Source organism: Thamnophis sirtalis, unplaced genomic scaffold (genome assembly GCF_051295495.1).
Source record: "Thamnophis sirtalis isolate CommonGarterSnake01/CBP01778 unplaced genomic scaffold, rThaSir2_p1.2 scaffold_5, whole genome shotgun sequence".
In the NCBI taxonomy this organism is placed as follows: domain Eukaryota; kingdom Metazoa; phylum Chordata; class Lepidosauria; order Squamata; family Natricidae; genus Thamnophis; species Thamnophis sirtalis.
The window spans coordinates 32112927-32137127 of NW_028261385.1; the positions used below are offsets into that span (position 1 = coordinate 32112927).

The 24201-nt window shown below is 38.7% G+C and overlaps 1 protein-coding gene across 2 annotated transcripts in view; it reads right to left on the reverse strand.

Moving 5' to 3' along the window:
* Nucleotides 1-2847: 2847 nt before the first annotated feature.
* Nucleotides 2848-24201, reverse strand: part of SGTB (small glutamine rich tetratricopeptide repeat co-chaperone beta) — a 29910-nt gene continuing 8556 nt past the window's right edge. Inside the window, exons 2-11 of one of the 2 annotated variants that reach the window (XM_087715567.1) lie at nucleotides 20724-20845; nucleotides 18110-18213; nucleotides 16958-17027; nucleotides 15735-15834; nucleotides 13769-13873; nucleotides 9504-9642; nucleotides 9344-9406; nucleotides 8016-8053; nucleotides 5745-5828; nucleotides 2848-5030 (exon numbers count right to left, since the gene is read on the reverse strand). In XM_087715567.1, coding sequence (XP_087571693.1) covers nucleotides 4919-5030; nucleotides 5745-5828; nucleotides 8016-8053; nucleotides 9344-9406; nucleotides 9504-9642; nucleotides 13769-13873; nucleotides 15735-15834; nucleotides 16958-17027; nucleotides 18110-18213; nucleotides 20724-20823 — 915 coding nt within the window. In that variant the 5' untranslated portion in view covers nucleotides 20824-20845 and the 3' untranslated portion in view covers nucleotides 2848-4918. Of the gene's footprint in view, nucleotides 5031-5744; nucleotides 5850-8015; nucleotides 8054-9343; nucleotides 9407-9503; nucleotides 9643-13768; nucleotides 13874-15734; nucleotides 15835-16957; nucleotides 17028-18109; nucleotides 18214-20723; nucleotides 20846-24201 lie in introns of both variants that reach the window. The other variant, XM_087715566.1, reaches the window with a different exon arrangement.

Genomic DNA, 24201 nt, shown 5'->3' on the forward strand with positions numbered 1-24201 from the left:
TGTTGTATAGAATTATACAACATATATGGCATAAATCTAGCTTTAACATAGTTTTCATGCATGTAAATGTAGAGTTGGAGAAACAGATGGTTTGGAAAACAAATTTGATTTGAGAAAGAAACAAACATGTACATTTGAACAAAGTAAATTCTGAATCAGATTAAACATCCATATAATATAGCATTTTCTTTGCCAATCAGTAACCAGATGTCTCTGGGAGTCAAGGGATGCTTGAATTTAATAGATAGTTATTATTGTTATTTCTTAGGAACTATATATATGTCCTGGCACATACGAATAGTTTCACCTGATTCTAACAAAAGAATAGCTATGGCTTGCTAAACAAATCATAATTTCTCAGTTCATATGTAACCATAAATTGTAATATACTGTATTTTTTGGAGTATAATACGCACTGGAGTATAAGACGCACCAAGAGTTTGAAGAGGCAAATTTAAAAAAAGTTTTTGCACTTTGCAGACCTCCCAAAAATGGCCCGTTTTTTGTCACAAAAAAAGGGATGCATAGCCTTTAGGAGGCTTATAGAGTGCTTCTGAGGGCTGGGGGCACAAAAACAAGCAAAAAACAGCCAATTTTCACTCATTCTTGCCTTCCCCAGCCCCCAGGAGCACTCTATAAGCCTCCTAAAGGCTCTGCACGGCCATTTTTGCAAAGGGGGCGGGGTTTCAGGAGGCAAAAAATGCTGTATTCAGTGTATAAGACACACCCAGATTTTCACCTTGAGGGGAAAAGGTGCGTCTTATACTCCGAAAAATATGGTAGGTGCATGTATAGCTCTAACTCAAAGGACACGCATCATATTATGGCTCAGAGGTATGTGTGAATAAAGCTACTGCCTATGAACTAGAAGGCTTTTTGATGAATAGTAATCTATTTGCCCTTTAAAACTGATTAGACATTCTTCTTGCAAGCTATTTTGTCTGAATTCTTTTTTTCATCTTACAACGTTCATCCTTAGTATATGAAACTGGGAGAATCTAAATGATTCTTAAATATAATTGAGGTACTACGACTTCTATAGCTATTGATGAAAGATGCTGGAAACTATGGTACAAAAACAACTGAAGGACCAGAGATTCTCTAACCCTTACCTAGTTTAATTCAAATAAGTCCATGAATGTTTCCAGTATCTTTAGGCATGGTAAGTCTTGCTCCATGTTCCTGTTTTTTTTTTTATTAAAAGAAACTAGATGAAGTTGGCAGTCTCAAGATTTATTTCACAACGGAATCCATTTATACAAGTCTCAGACAAGAAACACCTTCCAACCGCCATTTGTCCCTACATTGTCAATAAATCACTAGAAAACATCGATAACTGATTGAATTTTGTTGCTTTGTAAAGTCTCAGCTGCTCTGCTGGCATCCTGGGATGTTGCAGATGTTGGCCTGTTCTAAGCATTATCTCCTTCCTTTCCTAGTCGCCTCTCCAGCTGTTTCTGTTCTCCCTCCAGCAATTGGCCAGTCAAATACATCATGGTTAAGTCCATCTCTTGCACGGACTCTAAGCTAGTTAAAAGAACTTCCCGTGAAGCTTCCAACCGAGCACCACGCATACTTTGTATGCCTCAGTAAACGTCATTCCTCTTTCCTCTAATTCTAGGAATATCTCATAGCCTGCAGATGTGTGGACATGCTCTCCCCTGGCTTCAGTTGTGCTTTATACAGTCTTCTTGTCAGCAACACTTTACTGCCTACAGTCTAACATACACACTGAACAACGCCTCCCAGCAGTCTTTTGCAGACTGGAGACTCCTCATATGTATCAGCTGATTGTTCTCTAAAGCCAGAATTATGCTGGCTAATGCCTTCATTTCTTCTCCCCATCATCCAGGTCTGTTGGTGGATCAGTAACTATCATCCACAAGTCCTCCCTTCGCAGGTACATCGCCATCTTTACACTCCATGAGAGATAGTTTGCCTCATTTAGCCAAGACACAACGAAACCTTCTCCCATTATGCTGATAGAAGCCATGTTCCCTGTTTCCGTTACAAGCACTAACCACTAACAAACCACAATGCACAGCCTCTGGCTCTGGAGCAAACTCTCACTGGATTTCTCTTCTCTGGTTTCTCTAGTCACTATGGCCTTCTCTCTGGACTGGGTCCATAACATGTCAGAGTGCACACAGTGTGACTATTTTGAGACAACCCAGGAGCAAAATACAGTAAACAGAGGTTTGTCTTTCAAATAGTGGTTTATCTACAAGGAATACATACGTACATGTACTAGGCAAAGTCAGGCAATTAATCATCAAATACAGCACGGAAGCACAAAGAGAGAGAGATGCCCTCACAGGACCTCTCTTATAAAACCCTCTTAAAGTGATAACAGTTGAATAGCCCTGCTGACTCATTCTCGTTGCATCATTTCAGTATTACAGCAACTGTTCAGCTATTAAATCATTGCCTTAACACATCTCTTTGACTACATCTACTGATTCACTAAAAAGAGGGGATTGATAATTAAATATTCAGATTTTTAGACCAAATAAAGGGCATAAAGAGCTGGGAATAACAAGAAAATTGAATTATATCATATTACTAATACTGATATTTGGTATTTGCCACATTTGTTGGCATTTATGAAAGTTTAACATGAAATAGGATTTTTTTTACTTAGAATGGCAATCTTTATTTAGGAAACAAGTTATATTAAACTTAATAAGTCTGTCACTTAATAGCAATGGCTAAATTTCTAAATAGAATATGTAACTATAAGTGTACAAACTTTAGAAATACAAATATCCCTGGTTTAAAATAGCTTGAGACATGAGAATTGACTTTTTCCTGAAATAAAGAATGAAAAAAAAACACCACAGACAATACTGTATGAAAACGGCATATTTGTTTTATTAAACTTATTCCAAATAACAGAGGACTGATCCATTATTCGTCCTTGAAAAATTGAGATAAGTAACTAGAGAGGAATGTGAATAATTATTTAAATGGTACTTTCTGAAATATGTATTCATTTGGCAAATACTCCACTGTGAATATGAAAGTGCTAGTGCTGTATTACGCACCTAACTTTTTGAATTTGAAATGCAATGAATTGGGATATACAGGACATTTTAACACATGCTTATAGAAGGAGCAGGGTTGCTAAGAAAAACATGGAATCTTCATTTTATAATTAAAACTAGCAACAGTAAGCCCTATAGTAGCAATTTTTAAGTTAGCATTGGAGTAAATTTACCAAATTATTTCAGAACATTACACATAGTATAATTTAGAACAGTTTTTAGAGTTAATTATTAACACCTGGACTACAAATGTATTCTAAATTAATATTTGTTAGCAGTTCCTCCCACTTTTAGAGTATACACTTAATGCAGTTAGTTTAATCTGTTCTAGTGCCAACAGAATTTGTTAAACACAGGTGGGAGGAAAATCAGAGTAGTTCAGGGGCTCCACATATATTCAGAATAAATGTTTAACAAACTGTTGTTTGGAGCAGAAGGTTGTCAATGTTCTTCCACCCACTCAATATTCCACAATATCCTCCCCTGAAAAGTTTTCTAAATATAACACTATACTGTGACACTGAAAGCTTTCTCCTGAATGAAGTGCTCTATTCCTGTAGAAATGATTTAAGTAATTCTGTTCCGCATTTCTTTTTAAATGGGAAGAGGGAGAAAAGAAACAAGAAAAAATAAAAGCGGAGTGGTGGTGGTGAAATCAGATTCATAATAGAGGAATAAAACTGTGATGAACAGAGTTTTTTATATAGTAGTCAATGTTTTAAACAATGTATCTAAGTATGCCATCTCAAATTCTTAAAATGGATTTGTAATGTACAGTCAACCATCCAGGACTATGCAAGCAGATAGATGACAAATACAGTTGATACCGTGCATATAAAATTATATTAATATAGAACATGGTATCACTTCATAAGAAAGGTCTTTAGAGTTTCCATATGCAGATTCTCCCCATTCTATATTCTCTGGAGCTTTCTCTTTAACATTCCTTTATGTAACATTTCTGGACATCCATTCTAACTTCATTCTTCTACTAATCATTGAACACAAGTTATGTGGAGACTCCACTGCTTAATTATATCTCCTAAAGATGGAATTCACAATCCTCTTCTCCCATCCCTATAGTATAGAAGATTTGGATGTTAATCCTTTTTGTAAAACAATACAGAAGAGCAAGCATTTCGCTACATCTTCTTTTCAAACTTAACTTAGCAGTTAATCAATAGCAATCACTCTACAAACTGATTTGTCTGCCCTCGTACATTATAAATGCAGCTTAATATCTCTGGTCCACTTTCTATAACCACACCTATCCATATTCATAGCTTTTCTTTCTCCTGCCATATTATCTGCTCCTAAAGCAATTCAAACAGGTTGTCTTTTCTTCCAACAATTCCAATAATCAACCATACTTTGTCAGAAGTGAACCCTTTTATGTTTATTGCCAATTAGACATGCATAATTGTATATGTACCCCACAGCCTTGTATTGGAGGGCAAAAACAACCTTATCGAATATAATTTATACATAACCTTTATACAGGAGTGATAGCCCATCTTCTACTCCTCTGACATGCACCAGCTGTTTTTCAGTGCACAGTATGCTGCAAAATCCATTCTCTCAAAAGAGAATGAAAAATCCACATGCTGTTGCTTATTAATATAAAGATGCTCCCCGGACACAGAGATTGTAATAAGTCAACAGTTCTAATTATAATCCATGTACAAAGGCATCACTAAACATACATGATATGTTCAAATCTGTGTGCAATGATCTGTTTCCAACAGACAATAAGGAATACACACAAATAATTTTCTATCTCACGTCTGAGAAGAATTACAATGGTGATATTTGCTACAAGCTACAATATGCCTTTTGGAATTAGTGGAACGATATTTTAACTGATGTTTCTTGAATCAAGAATGCTCTTCAGTGCTACCACTGAAGGATCTGCTTCGAACATGATTTCGCAGTTGCTCTATGAGCTCTGGATTTTGCTGCTGGATCTGCTGGGCAAATTGCTGTCCCCTGTAAAAATATGTATTTTTTAAAACAAAGATCAAATAAAGAGAGTTACTATCATGTACTAATCAAAGATGAATGAAATAATATTATTCAAAAAGAAGTTACTGTTTACCCTAAGAGAAAATACATAAGCATTTGAAAATTCTTTCTAACTTAATGTTAACCTAAGGGTGTATAGGTAGTCCTTGAAGCCTGCCCATTATGGTCATAAATTGTGATGGCTGTAAAGCAGGTCAGCACATGACCAACTTTATTTTACCTTTTTAGCAGCCGCCGTTATTATAGTCATGGTAATTAAGTGAATCCATGGTCATTAAGCAAACCTGTTGTTTGCTATAGGGTATTTTGCTGAAAAGTTGAACTAAGTGCTGTTTTGTCAAAAACATCATAAATTACAGTCCTATGACTTTGGGATGCTGAAAATGGCTGTAAATGTGAGCCATTTGGAATGCATCTGAAATGAAATGTGACTGAGAGGGGGAGGCAGCTGTCGGAACCAGGCCATAATTACCTTCTTGGGAAGGGGCTCTATCATAACTTCAAATGGTTGTAAGTGACTGTCATTTAAAGTGGACTGCTGTGTTAAGTAATATAAAAATGATAAAAACAACAAAGATTAATCTTTATTTCTGTGTTATATGTTAATGTACATTTTTTGCACACCGATCTGACAGTAATGCCAATAGCAACCCATCCCTGTAAACCATATATACTCACGCATGAATTAGGCTTGAGAGATCAGTGAGACCGCCAACGCCTGCAGCAGGCCCGCCAATAGCATTTGTCATCATTCCTGACATTCTAAAGGGAACAGATATGACACTGATAGAGAGAAATACAGAGATTTTCAAATCCATTGTTATTGACTGTCTTTTTCTTTAAGAGTCTACAAATAAATGTAAAGCCTATTTACATTGAGAATGAGATATATCAATGCAAACAATTTCCACTCACATAAATCCAAATAAGAACAATGTGAGTTTTTTTTAAAAGCAGTTACCATGAAAGTTGCTATCACTTGTGATCTCTGCAGAAACCGGGGGGGGGGGGGGGGGGGACACCAGTTATGATGATCCACCTCAGATGTCTTATGGATTGAAGTGGTTTTCAAGAGGCTTTTAAATATTTCCCTAACCATCTGGTCATTAGTTTGGCTCTTTACTTAGTTAATCTCTAGAATAGAAAGTGAACAAGGCTGTTGTGCAAGATTTCACCACCACCACCATACACCTCCCTCTGGTTGCTGATCCAAGGGTGCTCATGGTTTAAGGAGCAGCTCAGGGAAATTAAATGTAGATTTCACAGATTCTAGATCAGGGGTGTCAAACTCGTAGCCCACGGGCCGGATGCATCATGCGCTGGCCACAGCTATGACCATGCCTGGTTTAGCAAATGAGAAAAGGTTCGTGATACGTCACGTGATGACATAGTGTGAGTTTGACACCCTTGTTCCAGATAGTAAAATATGAATAAATATGACTGAACACTGGTATGAACCTAGGTTTGGATCTATACTATCTGTCTGCCTGTCTGCCTACTTGCCTATCGTATCTGTCTGTCTGTCTGTCTAACTAACTAACCAACTAACTAACTAACTAACTAACTGTCAAATGTATCGGCTACCCATCTTACCTCTGGGTGGCTTACAATGTTAAACATTTACTTCACTGGTTAAGGTGGTGAAATAGTTCTCTTTGTGCCCTATTATATCTGTGCATCTCACAGCTCTGTTTAGATCAGGGGTAGTCAACCTTTTTATACCTACCGCCCACTTTTGTATCTCTGTTAGTAGTAAAATTTTCTAACCGCCCACCGGTTCCATAGTAATGGTGATTTATAAAGTAGGGAAGTAACTTTACTTTATAAAATTTATAAAGCAGAGTTACAGCAAACCCTTACCGCCCACCATGAAAGCTGGAACACCCACTAGTGGGCGGTAGGGACCAGGTTGACTACCACTGGTTTAGATGGACTGACATGCTGTTAGGGAATGATAGATGAGAAGAACTTCAGGCTACTGGGACTTGTTTATCTGCAAGTTCGGCACACATAATTAAAGGCAAAATTCAATGACATAGCTGATGCAATGGCTTCTAAGTTTCTCTGGAACTGTTTTAAACCTGCAGAATCTTTTGGAGCAATTATATTCCCTTCCTGGACTTATATAAGCAGACAAGGAACAAACAGGCAACTGAGTTTGAGGGATGGAAAATACTTCTTTAAGGGAAGGGACTATACCAGTCACTTTGAAGAAGAGAACAAATACCACTGGGCTTTTAATTGACCCTTTCTACATAAAGGCAGAGAATATGACGAGGATTTGGCTAGAGAGAGTCCTGGATGTAGGGGATTTTAACCTGGCCTTGTGATCAAAACATCCTGATCATCACCCAGATGGGTAGAGTTTCTTGGTCTATTGGACCTCCCAGCAACATTCAAAACTATTGACACATCCTGAACAGCAGATGGAGGCTTAATCAGGATAACCATTACTCAGCTTTAGTTGCTGCACCAGAGTGACAATTTTTTGAGCAGCAAATTCTGTTCAATAGACACTGATGCTCTTTATCACATCCTGCTTGAGGCTAACTCTCAAAACTACTTACAAGCTTTATATTTTGTACTCTATTGGTTCTATGAGTCACTTATAGAGTCTAAAAGTGTGGTGGAATAGAAACTACATCACATAACATGCATGTACTCATTTTATTATGATTTGAATTTCAGAAACTCATATAAATTTTCTGTGAACCCATCAAAGAACAGATTCCACTGCCAGATTTTCTTCTTGAGTTCAAAAGCAGAGCTATAATCTCTTCTTCATCCTACCCTAACAAACGGAAAAATCATTACTAGAAAGAAATTTGTTCAGTGAAATTTCAGCACTAGGTGTGTTTCCTGAAAGTGATGTGTGCTCACCCTAATCCTCTATGTTATGCTTGCTTTGTCACCTCTATGACAACACAGGTGGCCTGTGTTGATACTTACAGTTGCTGGACTTGAGGATTCTGCATTAAACTTGCTGCCTGAAATAGATGAAATAATTTTAGCCATAAGGAAGCCAATACTTAGGATAGTTTCATTACCAATAGTATTGAGTAATGGTTAAACTTGCACTTTCAAAGTCAAACTTTTTGGGGATTTAATTAACCTTAGCATCAAATGACTATGGCAGTGATGGCGAACCTTTTTTAGCTCCTGTGCCAAAAGCAGGGGGAGCACAGGGGGGTCGTGCACCAGCATACCGCACCCATAATGCTATGCGTGTGATGCCCCCCTGCCCATGTGTGTGTGACCAGTGCCCCCCCCCCCCCGCTTTTGCTGCAGTTTTTTCACCCTTCCCAAGCTCCATAGGCTTTCTAGGAGCCTGGGGAAGGCGAAAAGAGCTTTTGCCCCGGATGCCGTCCAGAAGCCTCGAGCTTCCCTGAAGCCTCTGGATGGAAAAAACGGACCTACGAGAACCCAGAAGTTCGGGAATGGTAACTTCCAGTTTACTCGTAGGGCCGAAGGCCCCTGAAGGCTCCGGAGGGCGAAAAACAAACCTACAGAGAACCCGGAAGTTCGGACATGGTGACTTCTGGTTTGTCTGTAGGGCCAATTTTCGTCCTCTGGAGGCTTCAGAGGCCTTCAGGAGGCTTTCATGAAGGCTCTGGAGGGCGAAAAATGATCCAATGAGCAAACTGGAAGTTTGGGAACGCAAGGCCGGTTTTTCATGCTACGGAGGCTTCAAGGAAGCCTCTGGAGGGTGAAAAACGGCCTCAAAAGAAGGTCGAAGTCAGCTGGCCAGCCACCCTGAAAAATGGCTCCACGTGCCACCTGTGGCATACATGCCATAGGTTCACCATCGCGGGACTATGGTATCTCATTACTGGCCTATTATATAATTAATATGTGGTTCTTTTGAAAATGCCTCAGCTCAGCTATTCAAATCTTTTCAAGTGTGGAGCCAAGCTATGAAATTCTTTCCCAGAGAATATAACTTCACCCCACCCTCAGTCTTCCAGTTTTTAGCAAAATATCAAAAAAACTCTTTTTCACCAGGCTTTTAGCTGTTTGAGCAGTTTGTCCTGGTGTTAAGAAAATTGCATTGTCTCCGTTGATTTTAATTGTATTGGTTTGATTGTTGAGTTTTTGTATTTTGTATTCCAGTTACAAGGTACTTTGAATATGGTGAAAGACGGGATTTAATTTTAATCAATGGCATCATCATCTTAACAATTAATGAAAAGATGACGTCAAGAAGAGTAAGGAATAGTTAGCCAATATGTGAAACAGTGGAACCAGGAACAGCAAAAATATTTTTTAAGCATACTTACCATGCTAATGAAGGCAGGATTGTTTATCAAACTTGCCATATCAAAACTCAGACCAGTTCCAGTCTGAAAATAAATACATGTCAACTATTAGTAAAGAAGTATAGGTTAACCAAAGCATTTAAACAATATATTATTACAAATGGTTTGAAAGCTAACTTACAGGACTGGACATGTCTCTTGATTTCTGTTCAGCTATTTTCAGGTTTGATTTGTAAGAATCATTTTCTGGATCAAGATCCAGTGCCTTTTGGTAACTGTTAATTGCCTCTCGGTATTTATTCATTGAAGTCAGAGCCAATCTAATATGTACAAAGAAAGCCAACATGAGGACAATATTTCTATATTTTTTAATCTATTCTTTTAAAATATACAGTTTAAATTGTACGGAAAAGAATGGGCTCAAATCCATTAAAAGTATGCCTCAAAGTAATAAAAATGTTAATATTTCCCTGGCTCTATAGCTTTATTTTAAAACAGCATTCACCAAATATATATATTTGTTACTTTATTGCTCAGTTTATCTACAATGTCTAGTAGTAACTCTATTGCAGTTTCATACAAGCTTCCCTCTGCCCCTCATTCCAACTACCTGCAGAATTGCTGAGGTGTTTTTGTAGAAGAGCAGCAGAGCTGCAGGTGGGACAGAATAAAACACATAATCAATTTAGAGTCCTTGCATTGCCACAAGTGATCCAAGCCTAGCCCCTCCTTGACTTCCTTTGACACTTATCTAGTGCCAATTTAGTGCTGATAGATACACTATATTGCCAAAAATATTCGCTCACCCATCCAAATAATCAGATGTTCCAATAACTTCCATGGTCACAGGTGTATAAAATCAAGTGCCTAGGCATGCAGACTATTTTTACAAACATTTGTGAAAGAATGGGTTGCTCTCAGGAGCTCAGTAAATTCCAGCGTGGAACTGTGATCGGATGCCACCTGTGCAACAAATCCAGTTGTGAAATTTCCTCACTCCTAAATATTCCACAGTCAACTGACAGCTGTATTATAAGAACATAGAAATGTTTGGGAACTACAACAACTCAACCACAAAGTGGTAGGCCACGTAAACTTGTCCAATATCAGTGTGTGACCTCACAAATGCGCTTCTGGAAGAATGGTCAAAAATTCCCATCAACACACCCCTAAACCTTATGGACAGCCTTCCCAGAAGAGTTGAAGCTGTTATAGCTGCAAAGGGTGGACCGACGTCATATTGAACCCTATGGATTAGGAATGGGATGTCACTTACAGTAAGTTCATATGCGAGTAAAGGCAGGTGAGCGAATACTTTTGGAAATATAGTGTAGTTGACCAGATTGTGTATAGGTTATATGGTATAGGCACTATAGGCTGTATATAGTAAATAAATCATTTATGCTACAACCTCCATTAATAGTTCTGATTCTTTGCACCTGACAGTTTTGTCTGCAACTAAAAAAAGTTACAAGAAATCCCTTTAAAAGCATGGACCATATGTATACATTTGTAATGATATAATGTAGCATATGTGTAGCTAATAGTATCACATCATGTATAAGGAGAATTTTATTACAATTTGCATACATTTAGAAAATATGGAGTGGTATATAATTTCAATTCTGTATAGTAGGATACCATGAGAATTGGGCTTACCATTCGGTTACATCAGGGGTGGGTTCGGGCAGGCACTACTACCGGTTCACTCATGATTGAGCTGCGTGTGCATGCTTGATACTGCGTGCGTATGCGCAGTGCAATAAAAATTGTTCTGTGCATTCACAGAACCCAAAAGCAAGATGGCAATGCCTATGGTGCCGCCCGGAGAACATATTTGGGTTTCTACAGGTTGGAATCAAATCTTACTTTTAAGAAGCTCAAAGCTTGCTTATCTTGAAAATAATAAGGGTCAACAGAGAGGGTCAATGTGATGAGTCAACTGAAAACAGGCCATCGATTAAAGTACTTCCTATTTTTTTGAAACCATGTTATATAACCCACCAATTATTAGCATGGAATTTAAAAATACTTATTACCCTATGTCCTTGAAAGTTCACAGTGGGCTTTTAACAAGGGAGGGGGGGAGGAAGGAAGGAAGAAAGGAAGGAAAAGAAAGAAAGAAAAGAAAGAGAAAGAAAGAAAGAAAGAAAGAAAGAAAGAAAGAAAGAAAGAAAGAAAGAAAATCTTCCATGTAAAGAACACTTTCTTGATCTGGCTTTTGCTGATTTTTCAATTACAAGATGGGAGAATAAATTGAAAGTTAAAAAATGATTTAAAAGTCCATTGATGAACATACATGAAATCACCAGGGCACTGCAGATTTCATAAACACAAGTAGAAGAACCTCAAAATTAATTGCTTTGGTTTTGAATGGAATTAAAATCATGAAGCATATCAGAATGAAGTCATGCAGTAATCCAGACAGCCCTTTCATTTTGTGGGTATTAATTTGAACAGCTTAGTTTAATTAAATTGATTAAATTATTATTATTATTCAGATTAATGAATTCAAATTGATCTTTTAAATTCTTTGTAGCCAAGTAAAAAGATATACTAATTTGAGATGTTCGTAAATATTTTAAATATCTAGAGCTTTTCTCTCTTACAGAAAATGGTTCAGACTGCTAGGAGGAGCTTCATATTCCTCGTTTTCTGAGAAAATGGAAAAGGAGATAGGGAGGAAGACGAATACCACAGAGACTAGAAAGTGTGGAGAACAAAGGACAGAATGGAAAGAAAGAAGGAACAAAAGTGCTAAAGAAAGAAAAATATGGAGGGGGAAAGAAATGAAAGAGTGTCAAAGAATGAATTAATAACACTCTTGCTCCATGATTTATTTTTAATCTTTAACAGCATCAGTACATGGTCTAAGGCAATGGTTCTCAACCTTTCTAATGCCGTGACCCTTTAATATAGTTCCTCATGTTGTGGTGATCCCCAACCATAAAATTATGTTGTGGTGACCCCCAACCATAAAATTATTATCATTGCTACTTCACAACTGTAATTTTGCTACTGTTATGAATCGTAATGTAAGGATGTATGCAGGATGTATTTTCGTTATTACAAATTGAACATAATTAATTAAAGACCCATTTTGAGTCTAACCACTAGTAAGAGTTCACATTTGCATCTACACAGTGAAAATCCAACAATCAAATTGAGATATTTTGCCACATCATTGCATCTGATTAAAAAAAGAAAAGACGATTTTCATCAGCCAATATCAAAATCATTATGGCTCACAGTGTACTTAGCCACCATAGTACATGACTACATAACAAATTATATAGTTTATAATTCAGTTTGCCATGAACCCAACAGTAGTTTGATTCATCACTAGTGCAATGTATGAATACAGGACTAAGGCAAGAATTAATACTGATTATGGCTTGGGCTGAAGAGACCACAAAGTGGCTGACTTGAGGCTGATAACACTCAAATTGGCCTTCCTCAGCGGTTGTTATTTGAATGGCGATCCCCGGGCTGGGAATTCTAAACTCCCAGAAGGAAGAAGGGATAGAAAAGCAATAATTAACTGAATACGAATTAGGGCACTGACCCAACTGGATTCAAAGCCCACACTTGAACATCGTGCAAAGTTACAGGTTAAATTCATGCAGCAAAGTAAGCAAAGTGCAAGGATGCCTCCTTTGACACTCAGCAGGCTGCAGCCCTGGATACTCATTTCCCTAGTTTGAAGTTAAAACCCGCTGCCTGGCCCAAGAACCTCAAAGGGGGACGCTGACACAACCCCCTTGCCACCACGATGGTTCCTCTTCCCTCTTGGTTGCCAGGGCAGCCTGAAGGGAAAGCGGTGAAGATACTTCCCTTGGCCGCTCAGCGCGGGTTATTCCGTAAGATGGCGGAGGCGTCTTGTGAAAAATAAAGGCTGCGCCAAACAGCTGTCGCCAATCCGGCTTGCGTCTTCCAAGAGTGGTGACTGCTTCTCCTTCCTGCCTTAGCCAAAGGAAGAGCAGGAGCCCAGCAGATCAATGGAATCGGTCCCAGCCCCGCTCCCTTCACTGCCCGCTCTTCTCATCTTTGCCGGGCCACCAGCGGCTACCGTGGCCGAGCGAGGCTCCCTTTTTAGGAAAGGAGGGGCGACTGCTCAGCGCTTGTGGCTCAGAGCAGCTCTTCCAAAGAGCATATCAGAAGCTTTGCGGAGTAGGAACAGCCAGCTGACACCCAGCCTTTCTTTTCGTGGCTCAGAAGGGGATGCCAGGAGCTGTAGTTTGAGCTCCGTCTACGCTGTTCCTAAAACCATCGAAAATATGTGTTTTCCGATGGTCTTAGGCGACCCGTGAAAGGGTTGTCCGACCCCCAAAGGGATCGTGACCTACAGGTTGAGAACCTCTGGTCTAAGCAAAAAATAGAACAATTCCTTCTCTGAAGGAGATGGGTGGTCCAGAAATGTGAGATATAACAAGTTAATTTACTTACCCCATTCTTCCATATGCTTTGCTGTATTTTGGATCTATTGCAATTGCTCTCTCACAGTCTTTTATTGCTTCACTGTGATTGTTCAGTTTACTTTGAGCAGCAGCTCTACGGTGTGAAAAAAGAGCAAAGCTCAAAAAATATAAAAGTCAACAAAATGATCTCATTCTGACCACCAACCATTAATATGATTAACATGTTGTCTTGCATTGAAAAAGGGGCTGTAGATTGTTTTTCCACCCACCAATTATATGTTTTTTGAATAAAAAGAATATTGAGGAAAAAGATCTACCAAAGTCACATTTGCGTTTTGTCAAGAAACACATTCACAACACATTCTTTTGTCAAGGAACACAAAAATAAGAATATGTTTAGAGCATACATTTTTGCTCTCAGACTCCTTCCCACTTTTAAAAATTATGGAGGACCCTAATAGAGCCTATTTTGTATGATTCTTGTTTCATTGAAAATTAAGCCCAATCGGGCTTTTAAGCGCATGCACTAAAATAAGCCCGCCCTGAAAATATTGCAACACAGCAGCAGCTATGAGGTGACTATGTTCACCGCTTCCTGCACTTTCAAAAATAATAAGACTTTGGGTTTTTTAGGGGAAATACGGTGTGTGTGTGTGTGTGTGTGTGTGTGTAAATTAAAAATTAAAACTTATGCATTTATAGAATCTTGTCAAAATAATATTATACCAATTAAATATTAACACAAATATTTTTCATGAAAAGCCCTACATTTTTAACTAAATGAGAAGAATGATCTTGTTTTAAATTTTTGCAAGTATCTTCAATATCTGGCAAAGAACTTTGATTTCTTGGACCTCTGAAGGGTCCTTTGAGACCCCCAGGGGTCCTCGGAGCACACTTTAGGAAACATTATTCTAGAGTTTGTTTATTATTGCCACATGACTGCAGAATGACTCTGGACAGTTTAGTCTGTGGAAACATAAACAATAAGTAAACAGAGAAAAGTCTGTATCCAGACATGACAACCTCCATATTTTATAAATACACTCCTGACAGGAGTTAAAAGTGATGCTACCCCAGGCCTGGAAGAACAACCCCACGCCTGGGAGAACAACCAGGATGGGCCGCAGTGGGGCAGTGGTTAGAGTGCAGTACTGCAGGCTACTTCTGCTGATCACTGGCTGCCAGCAGTTTGGCAGTTTGAATCTCAAGCTTGACTCAGCCTTTCATCCTTCCGAGGTGGGTAAAATGAGGACCCAGATTGTTGGGGGCAATATGCTGACTCTGGAAAACTGCTTAGAGAGGACTGGAAAGCACTGTGGAGCCGTATATAAGTCTAAGTGCTATTGCTATTTAAAGACTTCTAGAACAACATCAGAAGGCTATTCCCAGAGGGCAGGTGCGGTGTCAGAAAAGGCACAATCCTGACAGATGGGATGGTTGAATGCAGTGCTTCTCAAATTCAATAATTTCAACATATGTGGAATTCTACAATTCCTCAGCCAGCATACTGGCTGCATACTGGTTGACAAACACTGGTTTAAAAGGATACAACCTGAAACAACGACCTCTGCCTGATCTTACCAGACAGGCAGAAACCATGCAAGAGAGTTGGCTCGTCAATAACAATATCATTGTTGCATCATGTTGCTAACTCTTCAATGTCTCCTTCACTCAAAAATATATTTTCCCGGGACCATACAGTTACTATGCAAGGATGGGAAAAGAAACAGCTTCTTAAAGAATGCACACGTGTCTTCCAAAGTATTTGTTCTGCTTCAGAACTGAAGAGCTACACATTCCTAAAACTAAACACAGACTTGCCCATCTAACTCTACTAACATTTTTTTTCAAAAGAAGTTCCATTGATCTCCGCTGGGCCTTATGAAATTAACAAATGTCTGGCATAGCATTCTGCAGAACAGTGGTATATATTGAGAAAAGTATAAATATAATTCAGAAATAAATATCCACATGCTTTATATGAACTTCACCTGTTGCAGTAATAGACCGCATTATTTGGATCTAATTCTATAGCTCTGGTGTAACAATCCACAGCAGCTGTATAATTGTCTTCTTTCATGTGATTATTACCTAAAATAAATCATCATAATAAAATGGTCATGAATAATTGAAATGATGAATTGCTGTTCTGAACAATAGCCTTAGGGGTGCTGTAAAATACAACACATAAAACACAACTTGGTTGCCCTTTGTAAATATTTTTTGAAAACAAATTATTTTGAGCAATGCTATACAAACTGGGACTATTAAAATTTGTGGCCTGTAATTTTGTTTGACACAAGATGGCACATTCCTTGAAAAACTGGCTGAAATTAATGATCCATTACAGTTCCAACAGCTACAGTATCATAGCTGAAATCAAAAGATTTGTGTCCAAATGCCATGTCATGAATGATGGCAATTCTGGATATCCTTTAACTTAAATTGATAATAATAATTACCTTAGAACACAGGTCAAAAAATAATAGATTTTAAGCCACAGAAAAATAACAGACTTACGTTATAGTTATAGAACTATAAACAATACTTTAAAAATGGAACCAATTACCAGTGATCTAAGAAATGGACTGTCTTTGAATGAAGCACTGAGGCAGAAGATGGATAGCCATCTGTCAGAAATGCTTTAATTTATATTATTGCATTGAGCAGGGAGTTGCTAATTGGAGTAGCAACAAAAATAGCTACTGCTTTCATTCTACTAAACCACTTATGAGACTGCATTCTTTTGTAAGGGAGTCACACTGAATGTACAGTATATTATGATCTGAAAGGAAACAAATGATGTTACTAAAATGAAGCTGACAATGATAGGCTTGATTCAGGAAACAAAAAACTCTAAGGATTTTTAGGTTATTTTAACATGCTATAAACCATAGGCTGCAAAGTAAAGTCTTATATTACGTTACTGTGATTTAAATGCAATATACCTTTCCAGTCATAAGTCCAAATAAGCATTTATATTGATTTGCTGTACCTTTTATCTTCTTGTGGTTTTTTTTATTCTTTCACAGCAGCAAGGACACATTATACTTTAAACACACTCACACTATTCATTCTATAAAAGATCATCTATCAAACACCAATTGTCTGAAGATTTGCAATTCATTCATGAGCTTAACTATCATCATGACCAACAAATAAACTATCAATGGCGGAAAGGATTCTTTTCTTCAATTCCTTTTCAATTTCCTACCTTCATCCTTGAGCTGATCGGCTTTTTCAAGATCCTCTGGCAAAGAATCTGAGAGAGGCAGAATCTCATTCTATGGGTATTTTAAAGAAAGACAAATATCATTTTCTATAACCCTTTATTTAGGGTCATTTATATCACTGATGTTAAACAAGCCACAAGGGGCCTATTCTGCAATAAATATCAATAAAGTAATATCAGGAAGAAATCAATACTATAAAGCAATTTCCTTTTTAGTGCACAGTATGTCAGAGCAGAGACACTATTCAAAATAGTAATCTGGGAGTACTCAAATCCACTCTTTCAATCTTGAGTTCCATTTACTATATTAATTTTGAACACAAGCAGTAGGGTGAGCAATGCACTAATCTATGCTGGATTTCACCATATTCAATCAGCTCTAAGTATGTCAATTTCTTTCTTTGGTATATAGAACAAATGGATATGATTGCCTTCTCTCTCTCTCTCTCTCTCTCTCTCTCTCTCTCTCTCTCTCTCTCTCTCTCTCTCTCTCCCCCTCCCTCCCTCCCTCCCTCCCTCCCTATACATACATACATACATATACATGCTACATACATACATACATACATACATACATACATATATATATATAAAAGATCTGAATGCAGGAAATATGCAAACTAAAGCTAGTTATTAAAGCTAAATATTAATCAGCAATGTGCAACTAAGATATCTGAAGTTATACGAGGTATTTTGTATGAAAGTATACAAACTATATTATAAATATTTACTTACATTTCTACATCAAATATACGTTTCTAATTAAGCTATTCTACCTACAATTGTACAATTATCATTTTTTGAACAAATCAAGCTCTCAAATACATTTTAAACCATATTTTTAAATCATGACAAGTTGTCAATAATAGTCTGTCAATAATCTGTCAGTTATAGTTCTTGATCTATATGAAATAAAAACCTGTCAGAACTTTCAAAAAAGGAATGGGAAAAAATCTATAAGCTGAGTGAAAATCTTTGGGCCAGGCTAACAAAAATATCATAACTTTTCATAAATAAGGCATCACCTATAAGAAAGGCCATTCTTACAATTCTTTGGGAGCTAGAATTCTCTATAGAAAAGTGTAACCTATTAAAATGTTTGAATCTCTATATAGATACAATAATACAAAATACCTTATGACAGGAATCTGCAAATATTTCTATCAAACGTGACGGTACTGCAAGACGGGTATCCTCTAAATTAATTTTGAAGACTGTCTCCAAACACTGAATTGCCACTAGAGAGAGAAAAATTATTTTTAAAAATAATGTGATTTTATCATTATTATAAATTTCATACGGTAATTGTTATCTGATCTGAAACCTAAAAACCAATAATCTGGATTTTCATCTCTGATATTCAAAAAAAGAATGTAACTTCCATAATGCACAGCTATCATATAACTCAACACCCAGATTACCATAAATTGGAATAAGATTGGAATGTAGGATGGATGGGGCCCTTGTTCGATATATTTTTTTCTCTCTATGTTTCTATGCAAAGCAACTAGATCCCATCTTGTTTTGTTTTGTACTGTGTTTTTGTTTATTATTATTATTATTATTATTATTATTATTATTATTATTATTATCTTTTATTCATTAAAAATGAAACTCAGTCAATTGAACATTTAAAAATGTATCACAACTACCATTGGCTGGCACTAATGGTAGATATGGGTTGCTGCCAGCATCCTAGTTGCTGTTGTTGTTGTTAGATACTTTATAAAATAGCTTCATTCCACATTTAGTATTGGATTGATAATGTGTGCTACCTCCACTCCCTTGCCCCAGTAGCCTGTAAAATCACCTCCCATCTTAACAGACATCCAAGTAAAAATGCCAACCAAAAATCACTTAATAATGCCAAAAAGTCAACAAATACCAAGTCTACTCAGACAGGACCTAAATTGTGCAAAATACAAATATTTCAGAAATATTTGAATCAGCACACAATGGGGACTTGTAGGAAGTCGATGTTTTCCTGGTAGTAGACAGAAGTAAATGATTCTATCCTAGGTAAGCCTACCTTCAGGGGTGGGGGAAACTGGACTTCCTACAATGGCTTTACATATGTAAATCCAGATTAAAGTAGCTTTAGTCCAAACTGATTTTGGGATATACTGCAGGAAATTACAATAGTTTCAATTACTATATTGGTGTTATGTTTACAAATAAAAATTAAATAAAGTGAGGCTGGGTGACTTCTATAAGATATTCAGTAAATCTCTGTTCTGATAGTGACTTAGAATTTTACTTCTCTTGATGACAAAAGAGTGAAATGTTTTTACCCATTTGATTTGGAAGAAGTGTTCTATAATACCTTTTTAAATTGTTTAAAATATATATCAAAAGAGACTTTCCTAAATATTTTCCTTAAAAAGTATCCACATTTTATTGATATAAAATATAGAAAATCTCAAAGCTTTCAAAGAACACTTGTTGTTTCAACCAACAATAACTCTAAATGTAATTTCCTTTGAATATTCTAAAATTAGATTCAATTATCTAGACTTAACAGTAAACAAAATTTGTTCAGACATAAGCTTCACAATCTTAATCATATGCCTACATTCCCAAATACCTACAGCCTGGCTGGCAAGAATAACTTAACATATGGTAGAAAAAATATATTTAACAAATCGGCACAATTGTTAGCCTACAGCTATCAGCATCATGATCATGCTGTCCATATATTCAGCAAGAGGTGAATTTGACAGAAAAAAACTATTAATGATTAAAATTATTTTATAATTAAATGACCATAATTTTATCAAAATGGATGCAATAATAATCTTGCAATCTCTGCTAAGCAGGAGATGGTAGCATCAAGCTGGTTTCAACAATTAAACAGGGTTCAGAAGGTACTCACAAAAAACAGGGCATGCATATGCTTTGGGAGGCTTGTAGAGTGCTCCTGGGACTGGAGGGCAAAAACAGGCAAAGAATGGTCCATTTTCGCTCATTTTCGCCCTCCCTGGCCCCCAGGAACACTTTGCAAGCCTTCTAAACACTCTGCACGTCCATTTTTGCAAAAAACAAGATGCATGGGGGCAGGGTGGCCAAAAATGCTTTGTTCAGTGTATAAGATGCACCCAGATGTTCACCCTCTTTTTAAGGGGAAAAGGTGCATCTTATACTCCGAAAATTATGGTAAATAGTCTGGGAAGTGGAAAATTCCTCTGAATAAGATAAAGGCAAAATATTTCAATATTACCATCAAGGAAACTACATGGTTATTTCTATGTAATTATTATAATTCCCTGGGATATGGAAAATCCAAGGTATTAAAGCAACTGATAGATAAATATTTTATCATCACAAGATATCCACATACTGATGGTTAGCTCTGGTACTTACAATCAAGATTAGTCTTAACATACTGCAGGAAATAATGTATCTTTCCCTTTATTAAATTAAAAGCTAAACCTTACCAGTTACTATATAAATCCTACATATGAAATCTACTCTAGGTTTGTGAATTCTTGTCTGCCACAATAATTCTCCATGTGAACTGGATGCACATTCTGGAATACCAAACATTCCTCTATGACTATGCCCTGAAACCAGAAAACTGACTGTGTTGAACAATCTTTCTGATTTACCCATTTACTGAGGTAAATGTCTACGGGACTCTAAAGTTCTTCAGTTTTAAAATCGGCTTATAAAATACAATAAATAAAGCATTAACCCTTCTTAACAGCAACATTTCAACATTTCAATACCAAGTTGCCCCTTCTCTACACACCTTCCAAGCTTTCTTGTTCATCTGATGTGAAAGTATCCATCTGACTCTGTTCCCTCAGGAAATGGATGATAGCATAAACGAGGTGCTTCACTGAAGACATTCTCAAATTTAATGCAGTTTTCCTGAATCATAAAAACAGGACAATCAAAATGCTGTTAATGAAGTTAACATCTGTTGCACTGAAGAAGAAATGGACAAACGAGGGGTTGTATTCTGAATTAGATTTTTAACTGAGCATCTCTTTCTTGAGGAAAAGCTTTCAGTCACTTTTAAATAGCACAGGCTCAGTTCTTCAAAAAGGACAAGAACTTTTTAGATATTATTTTACTCCTATTAACCTATTCATAAATACAAAGAATAATTCAAAGAAAAATATAATTTAAAGGTATTGTCTAAATCACCAGATTAACTAATTTTATTTCCCATTTCTCCATCTTTAGTAGTTAGAATAAGAAATGGATTCTAAAGCAAATGGTCTTCTTTCATCCTGGATTCTGTTTATAAGTTAACAAACTGCTAGAAGTTTCATAAATTCTCTTAATCCACAGCTGAACCTCCCTTTGACATTCCTGCCATCTGTGGGCTAAGAATCTAGATCCAACCTGTGCATAAACTGATTTGGCTGAACCTGGCCTCCAGCATGCAATGTTTTCATCTGAAGAAGCAAACACAAATGCATTCAATTCAACTGTATTATGGCTTTTAGACAGCAAATAAAATAGTAAAGAAGCAGTAAATAAACCGTAACTATACAACAAAGTGTGATTTTCCACTACAGATCATCTGCCAGAATCTGCTAAATAACAAAACTTTGCAAAATTGTGTGTTGCATGAAAAACATTATCAACAAACAACACAGAAGATAGCTTAGTGACCAGGGATTGATCCTAAAATGGGAAAAATAGTTTTGGTTCAATGTTGTATTAAACTTAACAACGTAAAAGAAGATGAGTAATTGATTCTACCTACTTCTTGTGTGCAACATGGGCAGACAATGAACCACAAACACTGTAATATTTGCTCTTTAACAATGCTGTAGTAAGTGCATTACACCACCCTTAGTAAAGGTCCAATGATAACTTGGGTAAGCAAGTTAGATGGAGAGCCAGTGCCTCTGATTATTTTTTGTATCAATCAAAAGCTGGATAATCTGGTGCCTTCTCCACTGAGTGCTGAAGCAGAAGTGGTAGGGGGCCCATGCCTACCTCTCGTCCTAGAATGAATGATATGGATGGCCTGCCGGGGAGATATGAATGATATGAATGGCCTGCCGGGGAGAACGGAGGCTACGGGAGGGGAAGTGGGGTCTATGGGTGCGGGGATCAGCCGGCGCATTCCGGTCATTGTTGGGAGAGGCAGGTTTGACTGGAGCTATAGGGCTAGCCATTACCAGGAAAGGAGGGTTCGCTACATCACATGTGACCCTATTAGCTCCACTCCAGGACCAGATGGCAAGAGTTGTCAGGGCCCTGGTCTCAAGCTGCTGTTGCTAAATGCCAGGTCTGTGGTTCACAAAGCTCCCCTTGTCCGGGACCTAATATTAGACGAGGGGGCAGACCTGGCATGTATTACTGAGACCTGGCTGGGCCATGAGGGAGGAGTCCTCCTCACTGAAATGTGTCCAGAAGGGTTTCAGGTGCTACATCAGCCGCGACACCACAGAAGGGGTGGGGGAGTGGCAGTCATCGTCCGAGAGTCCCTAGATCCTCGTAGGATCCCTGCTCCGTAGATTGTCGGGTGTGAGTCTCTTCTGGTGAAGTTGGACCTTGGGGTCAAATGGGTTTGTTGCTAACGTACCTACCTCCCAACAGCATTGCAACAGCCCTGCCTGTGCTCCTTGAGTCAGCTGAGCTGGCGGTTGAGTTCCCCAGGCTTGTAGTGCTGGGGGATTTCAACCTGCCGTCGCTTGGTGAAAGCTCTGATGGAGCACAGGAGTTCATGGCTTCCATGACAGCCATGGACTTGACCCAGGTAATTCAGGGTCCGACTCATTCAGCGGGGCACACGCTTGACCTCGTATTTCTCTCGAAGCAGTGGAGACGTGATCTAGATTTGAAGGGCATTAAGATCTTGCCCTTGTCATGGTCAGATCACTCCCTACTGAGGCTTGACTTTCGGAAACCAATCCCCCACTGTAGGGAGGGGGAACTGATTAGGTGGTTCCGCCCCAGGCGCCTGATGGACCCTATCGGATTTCAGACGGCACTTGGGGAGATACCTGACTCTCTGGCCCACAGTCCGGCAGAGTCCTTGGTCGCTGCTTAGAATAAAGCGCCTTTACCGGATCGCGCCTTTATGGACTCTTCGCGGCAGTGGATCCAGGAGGGCTCCTTGGTTTACCGAGGAACTCCGGGAGATGAAGCGCCAAAAGAGACGTCTAAAGCGACGCTGGAGGGCTAGTAACTCCGAATCCGACCGAACACAATTAAGAGCCTTTATTAGGACTTATCTAGTGGCGATACGGGCGGCAAAATGTGTGCATTTTTCCGCTCTTCTTGCATCTGCAGAATCTCGCCCAGCCGCCCTGTTTAGGATAGCCCGCTCCCTCTTGAAAGGGAGGGATGCAGACAAACCCTTGCAGGGTAGAACTGAGGAATTTGTTCAGTTTCTGATGGATAAAATCGCTCGGATCTGGACGGACCTGGACTCCACTTGGACGGTACTAGCCGAGGCACCAGGGGAAGGTCCTGATTGGATTTTATGGAGCGAGTTTCAACTTGTCACTCCTGAGGAAGTGGACAAGGCCATGGGAGCAGTGAGTGCCTCCACCTGTTTACTGGACCCATGTCTCTCCTGGCTAGTCTCGACCAGCAGGGAGGTGACACGTGGCTGGCTCCAGAGGATTGTTAACACCTCTCTTCTGGAGGGATCCTTCCCACAGCTTCTAAAGGATGCGGTGGTGAGACCCCTCCTTAAGAAACCATCCCTGGACCCAGCCATTTTAAACAACTATCATCCAGTCTCCAACCTCCCATTCATAGGGAAGGTTGTTAAGAAGGTGGTGGCCTTTCAACTCTGGCGGACCTTAGATGAAGCAGATTATCTGGATCCCTTTCAGTCGGGTTTCAGGCCTGGTCATGGCATGGAAACTTCCTCTATCCTAGTGCTCCTTGACCTCTCAGCGGCCTTCGATACCATCGACCATGGTATCCTTCTGCGATGGTTACGGGAGGTGGGAGTGGGAGGCACCATCCTAAGGTGGTTCTCCTCCTACCTCTCTGACAGGTCGCAGTCGGTGTTGGTTGGAAGACACAGGTCGACCCCTAGGCCCCTCAAATATGGGGTGCAGCAGAGTTCGGTCCTGTCCCTCCTCCTATTTAACATCTACATGAAGCCGCTGGGTGAGATCATACGCTGGCATGGAATCAAATATCATCAATATGCGGACGATACGCAGTTGTATCTGTCCGCCCCGTGCCAGCTCAGCGAAGCAGTGGAAGTGATATGCCAGTGCCTGGAGGCTGTCATGGTCTGGATG